General features: G+C 42.7%; 1 protein-coding gene across 2 annotated transcripts in view; it reads right to left on the bottom strand.

The window, feature by feature from the left end:
* LOC120931786 (laminin subunit beta-4-like) overlaps positions 1-19791 on the bottom strand; it is a 180550-nt gene that overhangs the window by 142639 nt on the left and 18120 nt on the right. For both annotated transcript variants that reach the window (XM_040343551.1, XM_040343552.1), the window contains exons 4-5: positions 9541-9676; positions 2029-2102 (exon numbers count right to left, since the gene is read on the bottom strand). In XM_040343551.1, the coding sequence (XP_040199485.1) occupies positions 2029-2102; positions 9541-9676 (210 nt within the window). The remainder of the gene's footprint in view (positions 1-2028; positions 2103-9540; positions 9677-19791) is intronic.

Here is a 19791-nt window from a genome sequence, read left to right on the forward strand (position 1 = left end):
TGATCCACAGAATCAGTTTACCATAGATAGGCAGAAGATCCGACATGTGTAATTGAATTACACTGTCGGATCTTAAGGATGCAATTCTAGGCCGGCCGCTAGGTGGCGAGGTCATTGCGGCCGGCCTAGAATATGCAAATGAACACTTACGGCGATCCACGAACGTTCCGACAGGCCCGTCGCGCTAAATCGACGTCGTTTACGTCGAGTTACGCCACGTGAAAATAGGGCTGAGTCCTATTTGACTAAGCCCTATTAAGTATGGCCGGCGTTCCCGCGTCAAAATTTTCAACTCTACGTCGTTTGCGTAAGACGTTCGTGAATGGCGCTGGACGCCATTTGCGTTAACGTCTAAGCAAAAGACGTCGGAGCGACGTCAGTTAGCGCAATGCACGTCGGGTAAGTTACCCGACGGAGCATGCGCAGTACGTCCGGCGCGGGAGCGCGCCTAATTTAAATGGGAATCGACCATTTGTATTAGGAACGCCTTGCGCCGGACGGAGTTAAGTTGCACCGCCGCAAATTTCCAGGTAAGTGCTTTGTGGATCGGCACCTAACTTGGGAGATTTGCGGCAGTGTAACTTAACTCTGAAAAGTTAAGTTGCGCTCGGCGGCTGTGGATCTGGCCCATTGTATCAAGTGCACATGCACATAAGTGTGCAAGTGTTTCTCAGCATAGAAGCCTAGCCAGACAGGTGACTAAAATCATATCACAATGCAGATATATGAGCACATACTACATGGACACTGGTGCCAAGCATGCTTTTAAAGCTGAGCCTTGCCCTTGAATGTCCCCTGACCTGTTGAACTTTTCTTTTCTGTCAATGGTTGTTCATTAGTTCTGTTACCAACTTCAACCTGGACTTCTGATCAAGATTCTGCTTGCTGACATTTTACCTCACTGCCAGCACATTGCAGACCTTGGCCTGTTCCTGACCTTGACTCTGTGTACAATTTGGAAGTTCAGTACTCATCTTTTACTGGCTCTATGCTTGTTACCTGACTGTACCTGTATTTCAACCCGCTGCATTCTCATTGTATTACCAGCTGTACTGCTGAACATCCTATACTAGCACTGTATACGTTCCTGTACCTAGTCACTTGTGCCCTTCTATTGCCCTTGCAGGCCCTGTTTATCTTCTAGTGGTGCTCATGTAGGAATTATGCAAAAACCCATGCTCTTCATTTCGGGCTTCTAATCAGGTATGTGACATATCAGTTTTTACAGATTTTGCACTTAGTATTTATTTTTAAATTAATTTTATATCATGGCACTCTACGCATAATCATATAGTTTGTAAAGAAAAGAAATGCAGTTAGCCATCTGTATTATTTATAAGATTAAAATCCTTATCTTTATTGATGTCTTCAATATAATGTCAACCGATGAATGTGAGTTACCAAAAAACATGCTCTGAGACAAGAATGTGGGGGCTTATGCCAGTTTTGTGCATACACATCCTCTTTTGTTTTTTTAACTCTTAATCAGCACAATGTGTGATTTCAATGCAATAACAATGCAATATTGTAACCTGTAAGCCAATACACTTACCCCAATCTAAACTAGTGTTGTTAGCTGCCAAGGAAATGTAATGCAATGTAAAAATGCAATGTAAAACATTCCCTGATCTGTGATCTGATCTGATGCTGCCAGTGCATGGAAGCTGAAACTTTCCAAATGAATTGTATAAATAAGACTCAGTTACAGTTATACATTTTGATGGTTGTATAATAAGCATTGTCCTGGTGGCATGAACACGCCTTTAGGTTGTTGTAGAACTGCTTAATATCTATACAAAAATTGAGAATTCTGGGATTGTGCTTGTGTGCTTAGAGAGTGCAAAGGATTTTTATCTAATTTTAAATAATTATACATAACAAGTACAAATTATATTTAATACAAAATGATCATATTATACAGAACTGATTTTTCGGAACAAGTGAAAAGAATGGAGCTGCTCCCTTTTTGTCACATACTTATAATATTATAACATTTGTGTTATTTAAGTACATAAAAGTGTACAATACCTTGAAGGTAATCACCAGATGGCTGAACTGAAACAGTGTCTCTAAGTCCAGTCTAATGCTGACGAAATCAATGCCTAAAAAAAATGTATAAAATATAAATCTCTTGGTCTAAACATACTCCCACTTTTACATTAATTTTTACCTTACATTATTTTACTCTTTAATTGGTATACACATATTGCAATGTAAAGTATATTCTATAAACATTTTTAATTGTGTTTTTTTTACACATACATTTGTTTGTTTTTTATTTTTTCAATATGGGGATCAGTATTGAGCTGGCTAAAATGTGTTAGCAATTAATTAATGTTTGATTGGTTGGTGTTGATTAGCATATATAATTTTTTGTAGTATTTTAATATATAAAGCAATAATGCTGTATTAAGTAGTAGTAAATCACATCCAATGGGTCTGTTGCGCTTGTATTTTTATGCCATGTTTCATAGTTTTATAATAGGTAAGGTTGAATAAAGACATTAGTCCATCCAGTTCAACCTGTGTAGGTGCACGGTGTCAGTTTCTATAATTATTTCCCATATCCTTGTATGTTGGGTTCTTTAAGATGCACATCCAAGAGTCTCTTAAAAATATCAATACTCCCTGCAGCCACCACCAATTGTGTAAGAGTGTTCCACATTCATATTGCCCTGACAGTGAAAAACCACCTGCGCAGTTTAAGGTTAAACTGCTTCATCTCCAAACTCATTGTGTGGCCCCATGTCCTCTTACACTCCTTGAGACTGAATCTATTTTTTTCCTATGCTGGGATCGCTATTGAGGTATTTGAAAATTGCTATTGTGTCCCCTCTCAAGTGTAGTTTCTCCAGCGAGAATAAATTTAGTGTTTGCAGTCGCTCCTCGCAATTGAGGTCCTCCCCTCCAGTCCCCTTATTAGTTTTGTTGCCCTTCTTTGGACTCGCTCCAGTTCCAGCACATCCATTCAGAGACTGGTGACCAGAACTGGACAGAATACTCCAAATGTGGTCTAACAAGGGGCGGACTGACCATTTGGGCACTCGGGTTGCCAGTCTCAGTAAAACCAGGGACAGTATGTAAAAATCTGTGTTTTTTTAAAAATCCCCGCCTCTCCAGTACCCTTTCAGTGTGTGTATGTGTATTCTGTGTATATGTATACTGTGTGTGTATACTGCATGTGTGTGTGTGTGTATATATGGTGTGGCCCCATAATCTATTGCCCGGGGGCCCTATAATCTCCTAATTGCCCGGGGGCCCCATGAGTTGTCAGTCCGCCCCTGGGTCTAACCAGAGTTTTATAAAGTGATAGGATTATCGTTCCATCTCGGAAGTATATGCCTTTTTCTATGCATGCTAATATTCTGGCTTTGGTAGCTGCAGTTTGACATTGTATGCTATTACTCAGTCTGTCATCTACTAGGACCCCCAAATATTTATCCACCCTTGATTCCCCCAGCGGTTCTCCCTCTAGTGAGTAGTTTGTATTTATGTTTTTTGCCCCCAAGTGCACAACCTTATATTTTTCCACATTAAACCTCATTTGCCATGTATTTGCCCACTCCATTATTTTGTTCAGGTCTTTCTGTAAAATATCTATATCCTGATGTAAAGTTATTAAAGAGAATAAGAAAAAACCTTGTGAGTTGCCCCACTACACCTAAAACACCTAAATGAATTTAATCTATTATCAGCTGCCCGCACTCCCCACACTTCCCCAAAATGCAATAATACATTATATATAATACACAGTGCAGCGTTAATATACAACACTAAATCAATACTAATCAAATAAAACAAAAATGGTAGATAATATAATCAAGTTATCCAATGGGACAAAATTATATATATATAGCAATATATAAAAACGTGACATCATATAAAGAAATATATAAAAAGTGCAAGTGCTCAATGAATCACACTGAGTCCTTGATGTGTGGACACCGCATGAAGACACTATTATCATCACATGATTGATGCCATTAAGGACTTCTTGTTGCTTAGCTTAATACCTAATTAAGGACTGAGTGTGATTCACAGAGCACTTGCACTTTATATATATTTCTTTATAGGATGTCACGTTTTTATATATTGCTATATATATACAATTTTGTTCCATTGGATAACTTGATTATATTATCTACCGTTTTTGTTTTATTTGATTAGTACTGATTTTAGTGTTGTATATTAGAGCTGCACAGTGTATATTATATTATATATACTGATGTGTTATTGCCCTGCTTAATTTTGTGTCGTCCGCAAAAGCTGAGATTGAGCTATTTATCCCCTCCTCTTTATTATTTATGAATAAATTGAATAGAATTGGTTCCAAGACAGAACCCTGAGGCACCCCACTTACCACTCCAGTGGTCAGGCTGAAGACCGATTGTCACCTGCTTGGCCTGATTTAATGACTCCCAACTTGCTTTCCTGTGAGTGGAGGAGTGTGAGTATGTCAGACTTGACATACTAGTCTATATATGTTGTTTTCCTATACATTTCAATACTCAGGATTACAGAGCCAGAAAAGGCCATTTTTTTTTATCTTTAACATATTCCAATGTAAATTTGGTGTCTGCTGATATAATATGTTTATTAACCACTTGGGATCCGCCTGCCGTCAATTGACGGCTACAGTGCGGATCCCAATTGCCAAACTGCCGTCAATTGACGTCCGCCGCTTAGGGCGGTCCCCGCGTGCGCTCCAGAGCGCGCTGCGGGGAAAATCTGTGTTGGCCGTGTCCCTCGGACACAGCCAATTACAGATCGCCGCGAACGGCCAATCAGAGTGGCCGTTCGCGAGGCGATCTGTGCGGCCAATGAGAGAGGATCTCATATGTAAACATATGAGATCATCTCTCATTGCCGTTTTACACAGAGACAGCGGTGCTGTCTCTGGAGAGGAGACCGATCTGTGTCTCTTGTACATAGAGACACAGATCGGTCACCCCCCCAGTCACCCCCCCCTCCACCTACAGTTAGAACACTAAGCAGGGATACATTTAACCCCTTCCTCACCCCCTAGTGTTAACCCCTTCAATGCCAGTCACATTTATACTGTAATTAGTGCATATTTATAGCACTGATCGCAGTATAAATGTGAATGGCGCCAAAAATGTGTCCGATGTGTCCGCCATAACGTCGCAGTCCCATTAAAAATCGCAGATCGCCGCCATTTCTAGTAAAAAAAAAATAATTAAAAAAAAATAATTCTGTCCCCTATTTTGTAAGCGCTATAACTTTTGCGCAAACCAGTCGCTTATTGCGATTTTTTTTTTTTTTTTTACCAAAAATATTTAGAAGAATACGTATCGCCTAAACTGAGAAAAAAAAATGTTTTTTTTTTTTTAAATTGGGATATTTATTATAGCAAGAAGTAAAAAATATTGTATTTTTTTCAAAATTGTCTCACTTTTTTGTTTATAGCGCAAAAAATAAAAACCGCACAGGCGATCAAATACCACCAAAAGAAAGCTCTACTTGTGGGGAAAAAAGGACGTCAATTTTGTTTGGGAGCCACGTCGCACGACCGCGCAATTGTTAGTTAAAGCGATGCAGTGCCGAAAGCTGAAATTTCACCTGGGCAGGAGGGGGGTATATGTGCCCAGTAAGCAAGTGGTTAAAGTTTTCCTTCATTATGACGATAGTGCTAAATGGTATGCATTTTAACTCATGTGTTCTGGTGGAAAATAGCCCTTAGTGGTATGTGATGTCAGTAAGCGAAGATTTCTAGATCCAAGTCTCCCTTCTTCATGATGGGATCATCTTTGCATTCTTTGTTCACAAGACAATGTATTGCAAAAATGAAGTGAATCTGGGCTAATGAACACATAGGCCCAGATTCACAGAGAGCAAGGCGCACATTACGCCGCCGTAGAGTAACCAATGTACGCTACGCCAACGCAGAGAGGCAAGCAATGCATTCAGCAAGCCGTGCTCCCAACACTGCGCCAGCGTGGCGTGTGATTCGAAGGTGTACGCCGGCGTAGGTGGAAGTGGGCGTGACCAATGCAAATGAGGCGTGACCCCATGCAAATGATGGGCCGAGCGACAGACAGATATGTATCACGAACTGCGCATGCGCCGTGACGTGGACGCATCCCCCTGCACCTGCTCACAACCACGTAGGAACAACTGCCTAAACTACGCCGGATCACTGCGTACGGCGTGAACGTAACCTACGCCCAGCCAGACACACGTCCAACGTAAAATACGCCGGCTTGTGTTCCCTGGTGCAGACCTTTGCATGTCTGCTGCTGGGTTGCACCTCCTTTATGGGGAATAACTTTACGCCGGACGTACAACTTACGCGCACCTCGCGTAGCCTGCGTCGGCCGCATGCAGGTTCGTGAATCGCCGTATTTCCCTCATTTGCATATTTGAATGGCTAATCAATGGGAGGGGCACCATGCACCCAGCCTAAATGTGCAAAAAAATTCATCCTAGCTTTCAGTTGGCAAAAAATAGCAGGAATTATTTAAAGGAAAATATTTTACCGGTGGCTAGTTAAAGCGGGGTTCTACCCACAATTTTTTTTTAAAAGTCAGCAGCTACAAACACCTTTTAATAAGGACACTTACCTGTCCTAGGTGCCCGCGATGTCAGCCCCCCGAGGCCGATCCCCCGATCGTGGCAGGTCCCGGTGCCGCCATCCTCAAAAAGGGAAACAGGCAGTGGAGCCTTGCGGCTTCACTGCCCATTTCCTACTGAGCATTCGCGACTCTCGTGGCGCTGTATGAATGGGCGGCTGCTCTCTGGGATACACACTGGGCCAAATCCTCAAAAGGGATACGCAGGCGGAACTGCTGTTCAGCCTGCGTATCCCTGTGCCTATCTTTGGAACTGATCCTCAGAAGCAGTTTTCCAAAGATAGGCAGAAGATCCGACATCTGTAAGAGACTTACACTGTCGGATCTTAAAATGCAGTACCGCATCCGCCGCTGGGGGCATTTCGAGTCGAAATGCCGCTTTGCGTATGCAAATGAGGACTTACGGAGATCCAGAAATCTTTTCAGCTTTGTGTTTTCTGCGTAAGTTTACGTTTGCATACGTAAAATTAGTTCTGCTTTTACAAAGTGTAAACTAGTAACACCTTGTAAAAACAGATCTTTTTTTCGATCGCCGCGTTTTTTTTTAATTTTAAATTTTTTTTACTGGCGCGTAACTTTTTTTTTACCCGACGCAACTTTATTGTCCCGTCGCAATCCACAAAGCCCGACGTAACGTAATTTCGCGCGCTGCCCGTCGGGAAAATGACGTCACGAGCATGCGCAGTACGGCCGGCGCGGGAGAGCGCCTCATTTAAATTGTCATCGCCCCCTGCAGAAGAGGACCGCCTTGCGCCGGAGACATTTAAGTTGCACGGCCTGAAATTTCTAGGTAAGTGCTTTGTGGATCGGGCACTTAGGTAGAAATTTGAAGTCAGTGTAACTTAAATGGGAAAAGTTAAGTTAGGCAGGAATTTTGAGGATTTGGCCCACTGTTCCCAGAAGGCAGCGCGCCCCATTCCCCAGAAGACAACGTGAGGATGAAGACCAACCGTGGACTAGGAAGAGGCAGATTAGGAAGATCTGCCTAGCAAACGCAATTTCTGGCAAGTTACATTTTTATTTTATTTTCTATTTTTTTGTAGCATTTTGGTGTATTTTTTTTTTTTTAGGGTGGACCTCCACTTTAAAGATAAGTGAAATATAAAAACAAAACACTAGTCTATGGTATAAATGCACCACACCCAGCACTGCCAGATTACAGCTCCTTGTATAGAAATCCTTCACGTTTAAACCCAAGGGCAAGAGCATCATCTCTATACCTTGTTTTTATTAGGAATCAGTTAATCAGATTGGTTTCTGCTATATAGAGTATATGTCCTACACAGGTACAATTGAGAGAAACAGAATGTACAGTATCTCAGAAAAGTGAGTACACCCCTCACATTTTGTAAATATTTTATTATACCTTTTCATGTGACAACACTGAAGAAATTACACTTTGCTACAATGTAAAGTAGTGAGTGTACAGCTTGTATAACAGTGTAAATTTGTGTAAAACAGTGTAAATTTGCTGTCCCCTCAACTTAACTTAACACAGTCATTAATGTTTAAACCGCTAGCAACAAAAATGAGTTCACCCCTAAGTGAACAAATTGGGCCCAAATTGTCATTATTTTGTGTGGCCACCATTATTTTCCAGCACTGCCTTAACCCACTGCCTTAACCCTCATGGCATGGAGTTCACCAGAGCTTCACAGGTTGCCACTGGAGTCCTCTTCCACTTCTCCATGATGACATCCGTTTGAGGATGCCCCACAGATTCTCAATAGGGTTTAGGTCTGGATACATGCTTGGCCAGTCCATTACCTTTACCCTCAGCTTCTTTAGCAAGTCAGTGGTTGTCTTAGAGGTGTGTTTGGGGTCGTTATCATGTTGGAATACTGCCCTGCGGCCCAGTCTCTGAATAAAGGAGATCATGCTCTGCTTCAGTATGTCACAGTACATGTTGGCATTTGTGGTTCCCCTCAATGAACTGTAGCTCCCCAGTGCTGGCAGCACACATGCAGCTCCAGACCATGACTCTCCCATCACCATGTTGAACTGTAGGCAAGACACACTTGTCTTTGTACTCCTCACCTGGTTGCCGCCAGACACGCTTGACACCATCTGAACCAAAAGGTTTCTCTTGGTCTCATCAGACCACAGGACATGGTTCCAGTAATCCATGTCCTTAGTCTGATTGTCTTCAGCAAACTGTTACGGGCTTTCTTGTGCATCATCTTTAGAAGATGCTTCCTTCTGGGACGATAGCAGACCAATTTGATGCAGTGTGCGGCGTATGGTCTGAGCACTGACAGGCTGACACCCAACCATTTTAACCTCTGCAGCAATGCTGGCAGCACTCATACATCTATTTCCCAAAGACAACCTCTGGATATGATGCTGAGCATGTGCACTCAACTTGCTTGATCGGCCATGGTGAGGCCTGTCCTAAGTGGAATCTGTCCTGTTAAATCTCTGTATGGTCTTGGTCACTGTGCTGCAGCTCAGTTTCAGGGTCTTGGCAATCTTCTTATAGCCAGGCCACCTTTATGTAGAGCAGCAATTCTTTTTTTTCAGATCCTCAGAGTTCTTTGCCATGAGGTGCCATGTTGAACTTCCAGTGGCCAGTATGAGAGAGCGATAACACCAAATTTAACATTTAACACTAACGAGTCACATGACACCTTGGAGGGAAAATGGTTAATTGGGTTCAATTTGGACATTTTCACTTAGGAGTGTACTCACTTTTGTTACCAGTAGTTTGGACATTAATGGCTGTGTTGAGTTATTTTGAGGGGACAGCAAATTTACACTGTTATACAAGCTGTACACTCACTACTTTACATTGTAGCAAAGTGTCATTTCTTCAGTGTTGTCAAATGAAAAGATATAATAAAATATTTTCAAAAATGTGAAGGGTGTACTCACTTTTGTGAGATACTGTATGTGTTATGGGCTACCTTAGAACAAAAGTTTACTGGTATATTTGATGTGTGTTATTATTTACCATTTTCCGATTGCCACCACTTTTTCTTCCAATCTGAATCAAATGTTGTTATAACATTTTCAATCTGATGACTGTTTGGGTGATTATAAGGATCATATGGATATCTGGAATCACACATAAAACATTTCTGATCATCCTAAAATAAAATAAAATCAGAAGTATTAGTAAAAAGTTGACAACAGACCGAATTCTTGACATTTTATTTACCGTTGCAATATCCCATATAATGTCCCACAGCGCACGGTGGAAGGGGGGAAGTTTACCAGAATTATTACCAGTAAATAACTTACAAAATATGTGATATTCAGGGAACTTGATATCACCATCAGCACATCGTATGCATAGTACACTGCAGGTTTTTAGAACTTCACTGCAAGCAAGCCTCAACAAAACTGTTCTCTGTATTACCTCATCTTTTTTAACCAGAAAGTTTTTTCACCCTTCATGAGACATTTTTTGCTATTCAGCACTGTGCTACATTAATTGGTAATTGCCCGGTCATGCAATATTGAATCCAAATGAAATTTTTATATATTTTTTCAAACAAATAGACTATATTTGATCTCGAAACGAAAAAGATCAAAAAAATTGAAAAAAAAACTATATTTTCTACTTTCTGTCATAAAACATATCCTATTAAATCAAATTTCGTCATACAGGTAGGCTAAAATGTATTCTGATACATGTCTTTGATAAAACAAAATCCCAATAAGTGTATAATAATTGGTTTGTGTGAAAGTTATAGCGTTTAGAAACTATGGTATATATATTTGAAAATTGATCAGTCCTGATGAGGCCCTAAAATGCTAGGACAGTACAAATCCCCCCACAACCTCTTTTTAGAAAGTAGATAGTCTGAGACATTTACCAATTTTTGGCAAAATAAAGAAATTGAAAACAATTTTTTTTCACATTTGTTTTATATACTGACACCAGTTCAGTACATTGTCATCATATGACTGATGTGGCAGTGAACTGAATTTCTTTTACATTTTCTTTTTGACCTTGTGATCATGTGAACACATAGCGATCACATGATCACCAGACCCTGAATACCGTGATCCTCAATCCGCTGTGTTCCTGGTGGACACAACGATTGCAGGGGGGCACATGGCCTACATGTATGTGATTGTGCCTGCACGTGCCACCCAGCATGTCGGCGAGTTGTTAAAACCTTTCTTTTAGCATATATTGGATGTATAGTTGTAAATGTGGCTTAACCACTAATTACAAAAAGTGTCCCTGTGGAGTTTGTAAGTAAAGTGCAACGGGGCATGTCAAAATGGCACTGAGGTATGATGCGTTCTCCTTGTACTTGGCTGCTTTCCTGCATGATCTGGCTGCTGCAGGCACTAACTATTCTAGGAACAACACGCGATTCGCCTTCTGACACCCAAGGATGCACAGGGGAAAACCCCCAGCAACGCGGAAGAAGATGAGCCCTGTGGTTTGTGAATCATTCCACAGTCTTCTGGGACCTGTGACAAGTCTCAGAGGACCACAGGGAACGAGAGGAGAACTTCTGCTTGGATCGCCTAGGTAATCCAAGCAAAACTGGGTACACACTCCCCCTACAAAAACAATTACAGGCTAAATGTGGCAGGAGAGGGGGAGGAGGAGTAAGTGGAACTTCCCCTTTTGGGTGAATTTCTGCTTTAAGCCCCTGCAGACAGATATTGGCTTGACAAATAAGGCTGGATTCCTTCCATGAGCAGATCACCACAGCGGAGCAAAGGGTGATCAATGTGAAGGATATTGTCCATGACCAAACTGTGTCTCTACCTTACAGACCAAAGGGAAGAGACCAGAGTAGAGGATGCAAAGAACAGGAAATACAACTTACCTTCCTGGGCCTGCCAGAGGGGAGGAAGGTGCAAACCTACCCACGTTCCTCTTAAAACCCTGTTGCTGCCCGCCAAGTTCTCTAGATTCCTAGCAATGGAATGGGCACACTGAATTCTGTCTGCTTGCAGTCCTCCAGGTGCCCCTCCTTATGTTCTTTTATACTGTACTTTCTTGCTGTTTATTATGGTATATGTCAGTGATTTTTGACATTCTATTTCTCCTGTGCTTGTTGTTCTTTGTGTTATGGGACATGGGAGCTGCTAGATGGATCTTGTCTGTCAAGGTTGCCTTTCTGTATCTTAGGTGACCCTACCTATTACACTACTCCTCCCATATTTAGCGTATGTCTGCTCTTCATTAAATCTCCTGGAATGTGAAGGAACTAAACTTCCTGGGAAAGAGATCATGGGTTTTCCAGTTTCTTAATCAACACTGATCCCATATTTGTATCCTCTAGGAAACCCACTTGGTGGTGGGTAGTAGAGTAATGGCCCTGAAAAAAGCATGGGTCAGTCACTACTATCATGCCACATACTCGACTTATGCAAAGGGAGTTAGTATCCCAGTCCACAAGTCTGTACTAGACATGTGCATTCGTTTTCGTCCGAATGCATTTTCGTCTGAATTTCTGGTATTTTCGTTATTGTTTTAACAAACGAAAACGAACGTGCAGAATCCAAAATCCGAAAAATCCGACATAAAAAAGTGCTTTATTTTTGTTTTCGTTGCTACAACAGTTCGATATAGATAGGAGATTCGACATGACGCTGACAATAGAAATCTGTGTCTATCGAACCTGCGGTCGAATGTGCCTAACCTTAACTCTATTAGTCCAAGATTATTCTACATAGAGAGGAAAGATTCGACATAGAGAGAAAAGATTTGACATTATAGAGACAGTGTTGGGGTAGACCATTCGACATGAATGACGAAGATTCGACGAAGCAGCAAAAAACATACAAATGTCGAATCTGTCATTGAAGGTTTATGGTGTCTGTCGAAAGTTCTAATGCTGCGTACACACGATCGGTCAAACCGATGAGAATGGTCTGATGGACCGTTTTCATCAGATCAAACCGATCGTGTGTAGGCCCCATCAGTTATTTATCTATCGGTTAAAACAATTCAATCTTGTTTTAAATTTAACCGATGGATACCTAACCAATAGAAAAAAAACTATCGTTTGTAGGCACGTCCATCGGTTAAAAATCCACGCATGCTCAGAATCAAGTCGACGCATGCTTGGAAGCATTGAACTTCGTTTTTTTCAGCACGTTGTTGTGTTTTACGTCACCGCGTTCTGATACGATCGGTTTTCTAACTGATGGTGTGTAGGCACGACTGACCATCAATCAGCTTCATCGGTTAACTGATGAAAACAGTCCCGTCAGACCGTTTTCATCGGATGGACCGATCGTGTGTACAGAAGAAGATTCGACAAGCAGCTAAACTGAACGACGCCGCAATCGTACATTTCCAATCAAATGCTCGGCCCATAGGCTATATAAGAATTCGAATGTTGGTTGACTAGTAATAATAATTTATAAATATAATTATTACTAGTCATACAACATTAGAATTCTTCTATAGCTTGTAGGCAGAACATTCAACCAGAAATGTACGATTGTGGCGTCGTACAGTTTAGCTGCTCTGTCGAATCTTCTTAGAACATTCGACAGACACCATAAGCTTTCAATGACAGATTCAACCTTAATTAATTCGGATTTTCGGGCGAATGCATTTTTTAACCAAACAAAAAACATAAAAACTAATTTCGGGAGTAACTAATAAATGTATTTTTCGGATTAAAAAAACGAAATTCCGAAACAAAACATTTCAGTGTGCACATGTCTAGTCTGTACTTTTCCAATGAATTGATCTTAATCTGGATCCAGAGGATACATTTGTTTTATTGTCTGTCAAGGTGGAATGTGTTGACATACTGTAGATAGGATTGCATATACCTTCTCTGGCTATGATGCAGATTCTCCAAAGGCTGATACATGTAATGGCTCAAGACCCTACATCCAATCTCTTGATTGCCGGGTGACTTTAATGTGGCACCCAATTCTAGTCTAGATAGACTAGGATCAGACACAGACTCCAGTCCAATCCAATCCAATCTCTCTCAGTGGGCCACGCTATGGTGTATGTTTAATAAACCGTGATAAGCTGAGATCATGATGATCACCAATTATCTCAGAGCATTGCCGGTTTAATAAACTGAGATAAGGAACAGAGAACATATTCTCCGCTTCTCATCACAGCACATGGCTGTTTTGTCACAAACGGCCAGTTTAATAAATGGAGATCTGAAGACCTCACAGCCCTTCCACTGAAATATCTCCCTTCCAGATTCACCAGCTCAGAGGTGGAGAATCTGGGAGAGAAGCTGGTGTGATAAGAGGAAGAAGGCTTATTTCTTCCTAATATCAGCACCAGTGGGTTAAAAATGAATATTAACAACAATATACACTGTGGGCCAGATTCACAAAGAGATACAACGGTGTATCTACAGATACACCATCGTATCTCTGACTTACACTGGTCCTATCTATGCGCCTGATTCATAGAATCAGATACGCATAGATAGGGCTAAGATCTGACAGTGTTACACTCTGTTACACTGTCGGATCTTTTTTTCAATTTAAAAATGGCGCCGGGGGCGTTCCCGCTGATTTACGATAAATAATATGTAAATCAGCGAGATACGCAAATTCACGAACGTACGCGGACCCGTCGCAGTGTTCTTACGTCGTTTCCGTAGCGGTTTTCCCGTCGTATACTTACCCCTGTTTTTAGCAGGTGCAGCAACGTCGTTTGCGTACGCCGATTCACGAACACGCACGTCGCAAGTCCCGCTCACGTCGAAACCACTGACGTCCTAGTGACGTCAGTGGGAGCAATGCACGCCGGGAAATTCCACGGACGGCGCATGCGCATTTAAATCGACGCGGGAGCGCGCCTGATTTAAATAGTACACTCCCCTAGCCGCGGAATTTGAATTCCGCCGGGGGATTTAGGATCCGCCGTCGCAAGTTTGGAGGTAAGTGGTTTGTGAATTAGCCACTTGCCTCCTAAACTTGTGGGAGCGGATCTTAATTCACGTAGATCGAGCGGATCTATAGATCCGCTGAGCTACGTGAATCTGGCCCACAATGTATATATATATATATACGTATATATATCCATCCATATATATATATATCCATTTGCTCACTCACCTTTAAATTATCCCATATATATTCAGTTTTATATTGGTATATTGCTATTTATTCATCTATGTGTAAACATCACAGAGCTTTTGGACTCTTAGAGGACTGGACACCCCTTTTTATGTATCACATCTGATTATATTTTCTCAAAATTATTTTTCGGCACGTACTGCACTTTTGAGTTTGGTCACTATACTTTTTTCATCTGTTATATGAACTGTGTTTGTGTGCTTGAGACAGCACAATCTGTGTGCAGCTGAGGAGAGCTTGCATGAAGTGAAAAGCAACTTGCTTTAAAGTGACAGTGCTTCATTTTTTCTGGACGGTGCAAAAGTTTGGTGGAGTGACTGCAAAGATGATGCAAGGGTTTGAGCCTGCCGGAGAGTACTGCAGACTGTTTTTTGCTAAACTAACGCCAGTTAAAGGGGAAGTGCATGTGGTTGCCCCTGGTAACGCTAGTACAAGCAGGCCAGCTGTTAATGTGCAAAGTCCTAAGGTTGAAAGAGGATGCAGTTGGGGAAGCCCTGCTAAGGCTATGAAGCAAGAGCGCTGTTTGCGGTGCAGTGAGTGGGGGCATGTTGTCTCCAAGTGCCCTTTGTCTCAGTCTCCAAGACAAGGTGACATGGCCAAACAAAGGTCTGCGACAATGTTTGGAAAACCTAATTTGAGTGCCAGGAGTGTCCAAAAGTCGCATACAAAGTTCGAGAGGTATCTGGTTGCCCGTAGCAACGGTGGAGATATCAAGTCTGCAAACCACGTGAGAAACGAATTGCCGACAAAGGATCGTGGCAAGTTGAAAGCAACAATGTTTCAAGGATCGCAAAGTCGCTGCGTTTGGGAGAGTCAGCAAAGTACAGCTGGAAGAGTGCCATCTCCCTTGGCAACGAGAGATCAAATGTCAACCGGAAGGAGGAGCTACTGTGGAGATGTAAAGAGGCATCCCATTAAAGATATGTGTAAAAATGTACCATGCCTGGAATGTGGCCAGCTGGGGCATGAAATATTGTCTTGCCCTAGATTCTGGGGTGCACCTGGAGATAATGAGGCTGAGCCAGTTTCCTGTGAAAATATATTTGCCGTCTCCCCTGGCAACAAGGAGTTTTTTGTTGTGCCTCCTGGGGGTGCTAAGGAGTCAGAAATTGCTGCTGCAGTTTCATCCCATGGCCACCAGGGAGAGTTGGCCAGTGAAAGACAACGTACTCAAATGAACATGGCAGCCCCCGTTACAGTGATCGGTAAGACTGTTGCTGGTAAATGCATGGAAAAGATTGACTATGTGAATGTGCACACTGGAGTTGCAGTGACCCCAAATGGGAGATCCACTGTCTGTGTGGAAAAGGACTTTCCTCGCTGCAGTGCCCTGTTCAGTGGGGAGGCAAGTGGTAAACTTGAATATGACAATGTGATGGGTAAAACTGATATTGTGTTGGCTAAAGTTGATGGCCCAGCTGCTAATGGGCTAGTGCACCTCACTAGAGATATAAATGTTGATATGAATACAGTTAAAGATGTGCTATCTCCCCTAGCAACCGTGATGAAGGCCACAGAGGTGTCCCTAGAAACCCCCAGGGAGCTCTGCGTTTTGGAGCCGGAGGTTGCCTGGGACAGCTATGGTGCCACTCTGAAGGATAAGACGGTACCTGAACATGGTAATAATGAAATGTTAAATGCTAAAACTAATATGTTTGAAAACACTCATGATGGAAGTGTCTTAATGCTGTCTGGCAATGACAGGTGTGAAGGTCTTCATGCATTTAATGAAGCGCCACCAGAAGGTGAGAGTGTGGTATTGCAGCCTGCAATGGTTAAAAATGTATTACCACAGTCAGGTTTACACAAAAGTGATGTTTGCAATGTGTCTGTTGCTGAGCCACTCTGTCCCTCTGGTAGCGCAGAGATAACAGATTGGGACAGATGGACAAAAAGCCTGTTGGCTTTGTTGGAAAAGGCCTCTGTTGGTAAGAGTGGAGCAGACATGATTTCTGCAGTGCCAGATGAAGGACCTGCAGAGCAACTTGTATGCAATGGTGCATTTGCTGCTGCAGATGATGTTGCTCACAAGATGGAAGCGCCAAGTAACGGCGAACGCACAGAAGAGGTCATGTCTGTGATCCACAAAGGTTCTAATGATGTGGTAATGGATGGTGCCATGCCAAATGAGCTGATGTTGGTGGAAGTGCCAGAGGGCACAGCAATAAGTGAACTGATTGTAGTCAAAGATCCAAATGTTGTGTTATGTGATGTTCAGCGGTCGGGACAGTTGCTGGCAGAGGATCTCATGCCAGTGGAGTTTGCGTGTACTGAAGCTGCCGGAGACAACCACTCCGTTGGGTGCAGTTCCTCTCCAGACACTGCCCTGCGGAACATGGGTGAAATTAAATATGACAAATGCATTGATGTTTCTGACCATGATGAAAAATGTAGCATGTTGGCGATTTTTGATGGTATGGTTGCCATGGGTGACATCAAAAATAATGGTAGACATGATGGTCTTGGTCAAGTTGATCTGGTTGTAGAAAACCCTGAAAATTGTAGCGAGACAGGGAATGATGGGTTTGACACAGAAGAGGAAAAAGGTATAGCAGAAGTAGGCCCCCTAGAGGTTCAGGAGGGTAATTCTGGGGAAGGTTTCCTGAGGTTTGAGGAACTTCTAGGATCTGAGAAGGATCCTGGTAAAAAATGGTTGGAGGGAAAAAGCCCAAAACTTAGCAAGGTGTCACATGACTTAAAAACCTCAGAGTGGCGAGATAGTCAGGATGTCCTTCAGAGGGAGACTAGGACGAGGCCGCAGTCATATGAGGATGTTGGTGATGAAACTGACAGAATGAAGCATGCAGTGTACATGGGGAAACAAGTGATGCTAAATTTGGACAGTGTTCCAGGGGAGCATCCGGCTGTGGTGGCTACCTCCAGTGAGGTGGATGCCCCTTTAAAGGTCTCGGACCCCCAAGCTGCAGTGAATGAGCCCCTCCATGTCTCTAATAAGGTTAAGGTCCCCAAAAATGTTTGGCATATTGATGTGGAGTGTGTAGAAATTACAGATATGCTAGTGGATTTGCTTGAACTGGTGAAAGCACAGTCCTTGTATACCTGGGTGCCTCCATTACAGTCAGAGGTGGTGGTACTGCGTGGTACCAATGGATGGAGCCAGGTAGTGCAACCTGTGCCGGTTAAAATTAGTCACCAGTGGAACTGGTTAGTACAGTGCTTTCTGATAGTGTGGCAGGTGATCTCCCAGTTTCCTGTGAGGGTGCTTCCGCATACAGTTCAGTACGGAAGGCACTCTGGGGGGCTGCTGGAGACATCAGAGGTCTCTCCGCCTGATGCGGTGATGGAAATGTCTGCTAATGTGGTCCGAGGTGCGGCTGAGCAGTGTTTTGTAAATGGCGCGGATACTGCCTCACCCGTTACAACTAAGAAGGAAGGGCCAGATACGGACACAGCAAAAGCAGATATTTTGTCTCTCACCTACAAAGAGGTACAAGTTGGGGTACCCGGAGACACTCTAAAATATAGTATGGAGAGGAACAAACATTGGGATATGGAAAAGTGTGAGCTGGCAAAAGTTGGTACACCCAAAAGTAGCAGGAAAGGCAGGGGGCCACCAGAAAAGAAACATGAGTTCAGGAACCCCAAGGACAGAGGGAGTAGGCTGGGGATACAGAATGGTAGGACCCCGTTCCGATCCAGGATAGGGCGTGCCTGGAAACGCACCCGAAAAAAAGATTGGGGCACCTCTGCGCCAGCTGTTCGCTGCGTAGGCCCAATCAAGGATTCAGGCTTGTGTGTTCCGCCCCCTACGGGTTCAAAACAAGGGGGGGAGGTATGTAACAGTAGGAGCTACTGTGATGGTAAAATGGACCCAGGGTATGCACACTTGAGATGTGCAAAACTACAGAACATAGCTGTGGACTGGAGAAGACTGCTTTTGCAGCTTTCTCCAGGTTTTGGTAATCCAGGCTTTGTTCATTACCAGCAGGGTGTGTGTGCTCAGGTGAGCACAGCCCTTTATAATGAGTGTGTGGGAAGACCTCATGGCTCCCAGTTGGAGACAGCTCCTGGAAGAGACAGGAGGTCTCCAGGAATCAGAGAGGCTGTAGGAGACAGCCAGAACGGTGACTGCAAGAGGCAGAGCTGTAGACGCTGAAGGGAAGCGGTCTATGTTGAGGAGTCCGCTGGTCTGGGCAACCAGGATAAAGAGCAGAGGTACTGCTACAGAGAGCCAGAGGAGGACTAGCATTTTCTATTGTATATTTGATGGAGAAGAACCCCTGCGTGGGAAAACGTTTGTTTGGACTTATTTTTGCCTTTTTAATAAAAATGGGCTACCATGCCCTTAACCATAGTTCCTGGCTGGAGTGAATCGCTGAAAAAACGCCCATACCACGAGAGCTAATAACCCCCAACCGTACAATATATATATATATATACTGTATATATACATGTGTGTGTGTGTATATATATATATATATATATATATATATATATATATATATATACATACACACATGTGTATATATACAGGATATATATATATATAGTCATCACATGTCTGAAAACGTGTAATTACATGTTCTTTTAAACTTTAGTTTCACTTTTTGAACTCTGCTGCACTGTAATCTCACAGTATCTCACGAGATTACAGGAAACCCACCCACTTTTACACAGATCTCGGCCGTTTTCAGAGGAAACACTTCCCCTCTGTTCTCCCTCTGATAACTGAAGTTCTCAATTTATTAAACCGGCTGCAGAGGAGATCATTTTCCTCTGAGAACTGCCGAGAACTGAACTGAGAAAAAACTTCTCAATTTATTAAACGGACACCTATATCAGTTAGTTGATGCCTGGCATTGGAAACACCCGACTGATAGGGCGCATACATGCAACTCCTCTAACCTATGGTTCAGGGGTCAAGTCCTAGGGAAAAAAGTGTGGGAACTCCCACCCAAGATCCACTACCCCACCAAAAAAAAAAAAAAAAAAGATGATACGCTCATATGCATAAATACTAAACCGTATGTTTTTTTTTTTTCGATCCACTGTACCTTAGTAATCCATTATGTTACTGGCCGCTTCCTGTATATGGATTCATCGGGTAGTGTGCGGGTATTCCGCCACTTCCTCGATGCCGCAATGTCTCCTGGGAGCTTTTGTCAAGCTTCTTTCTAAATCCCGCGATAACTCATGGCAG

This window comes from Rana temporaria, chromosome 3 (assembly GCF_905171775.1).
Source record: "Rana temporaria chromosome 3, aRanTem1.1, whole genome shotgun sequence".
In the NCBI taxonomy this organism is placed as follows: domain Eukaryota; kingdom Metazoa; phylum Chordata; class Amphibia; order Anura; family Ranidae; genus Rana; species Rana temporaria.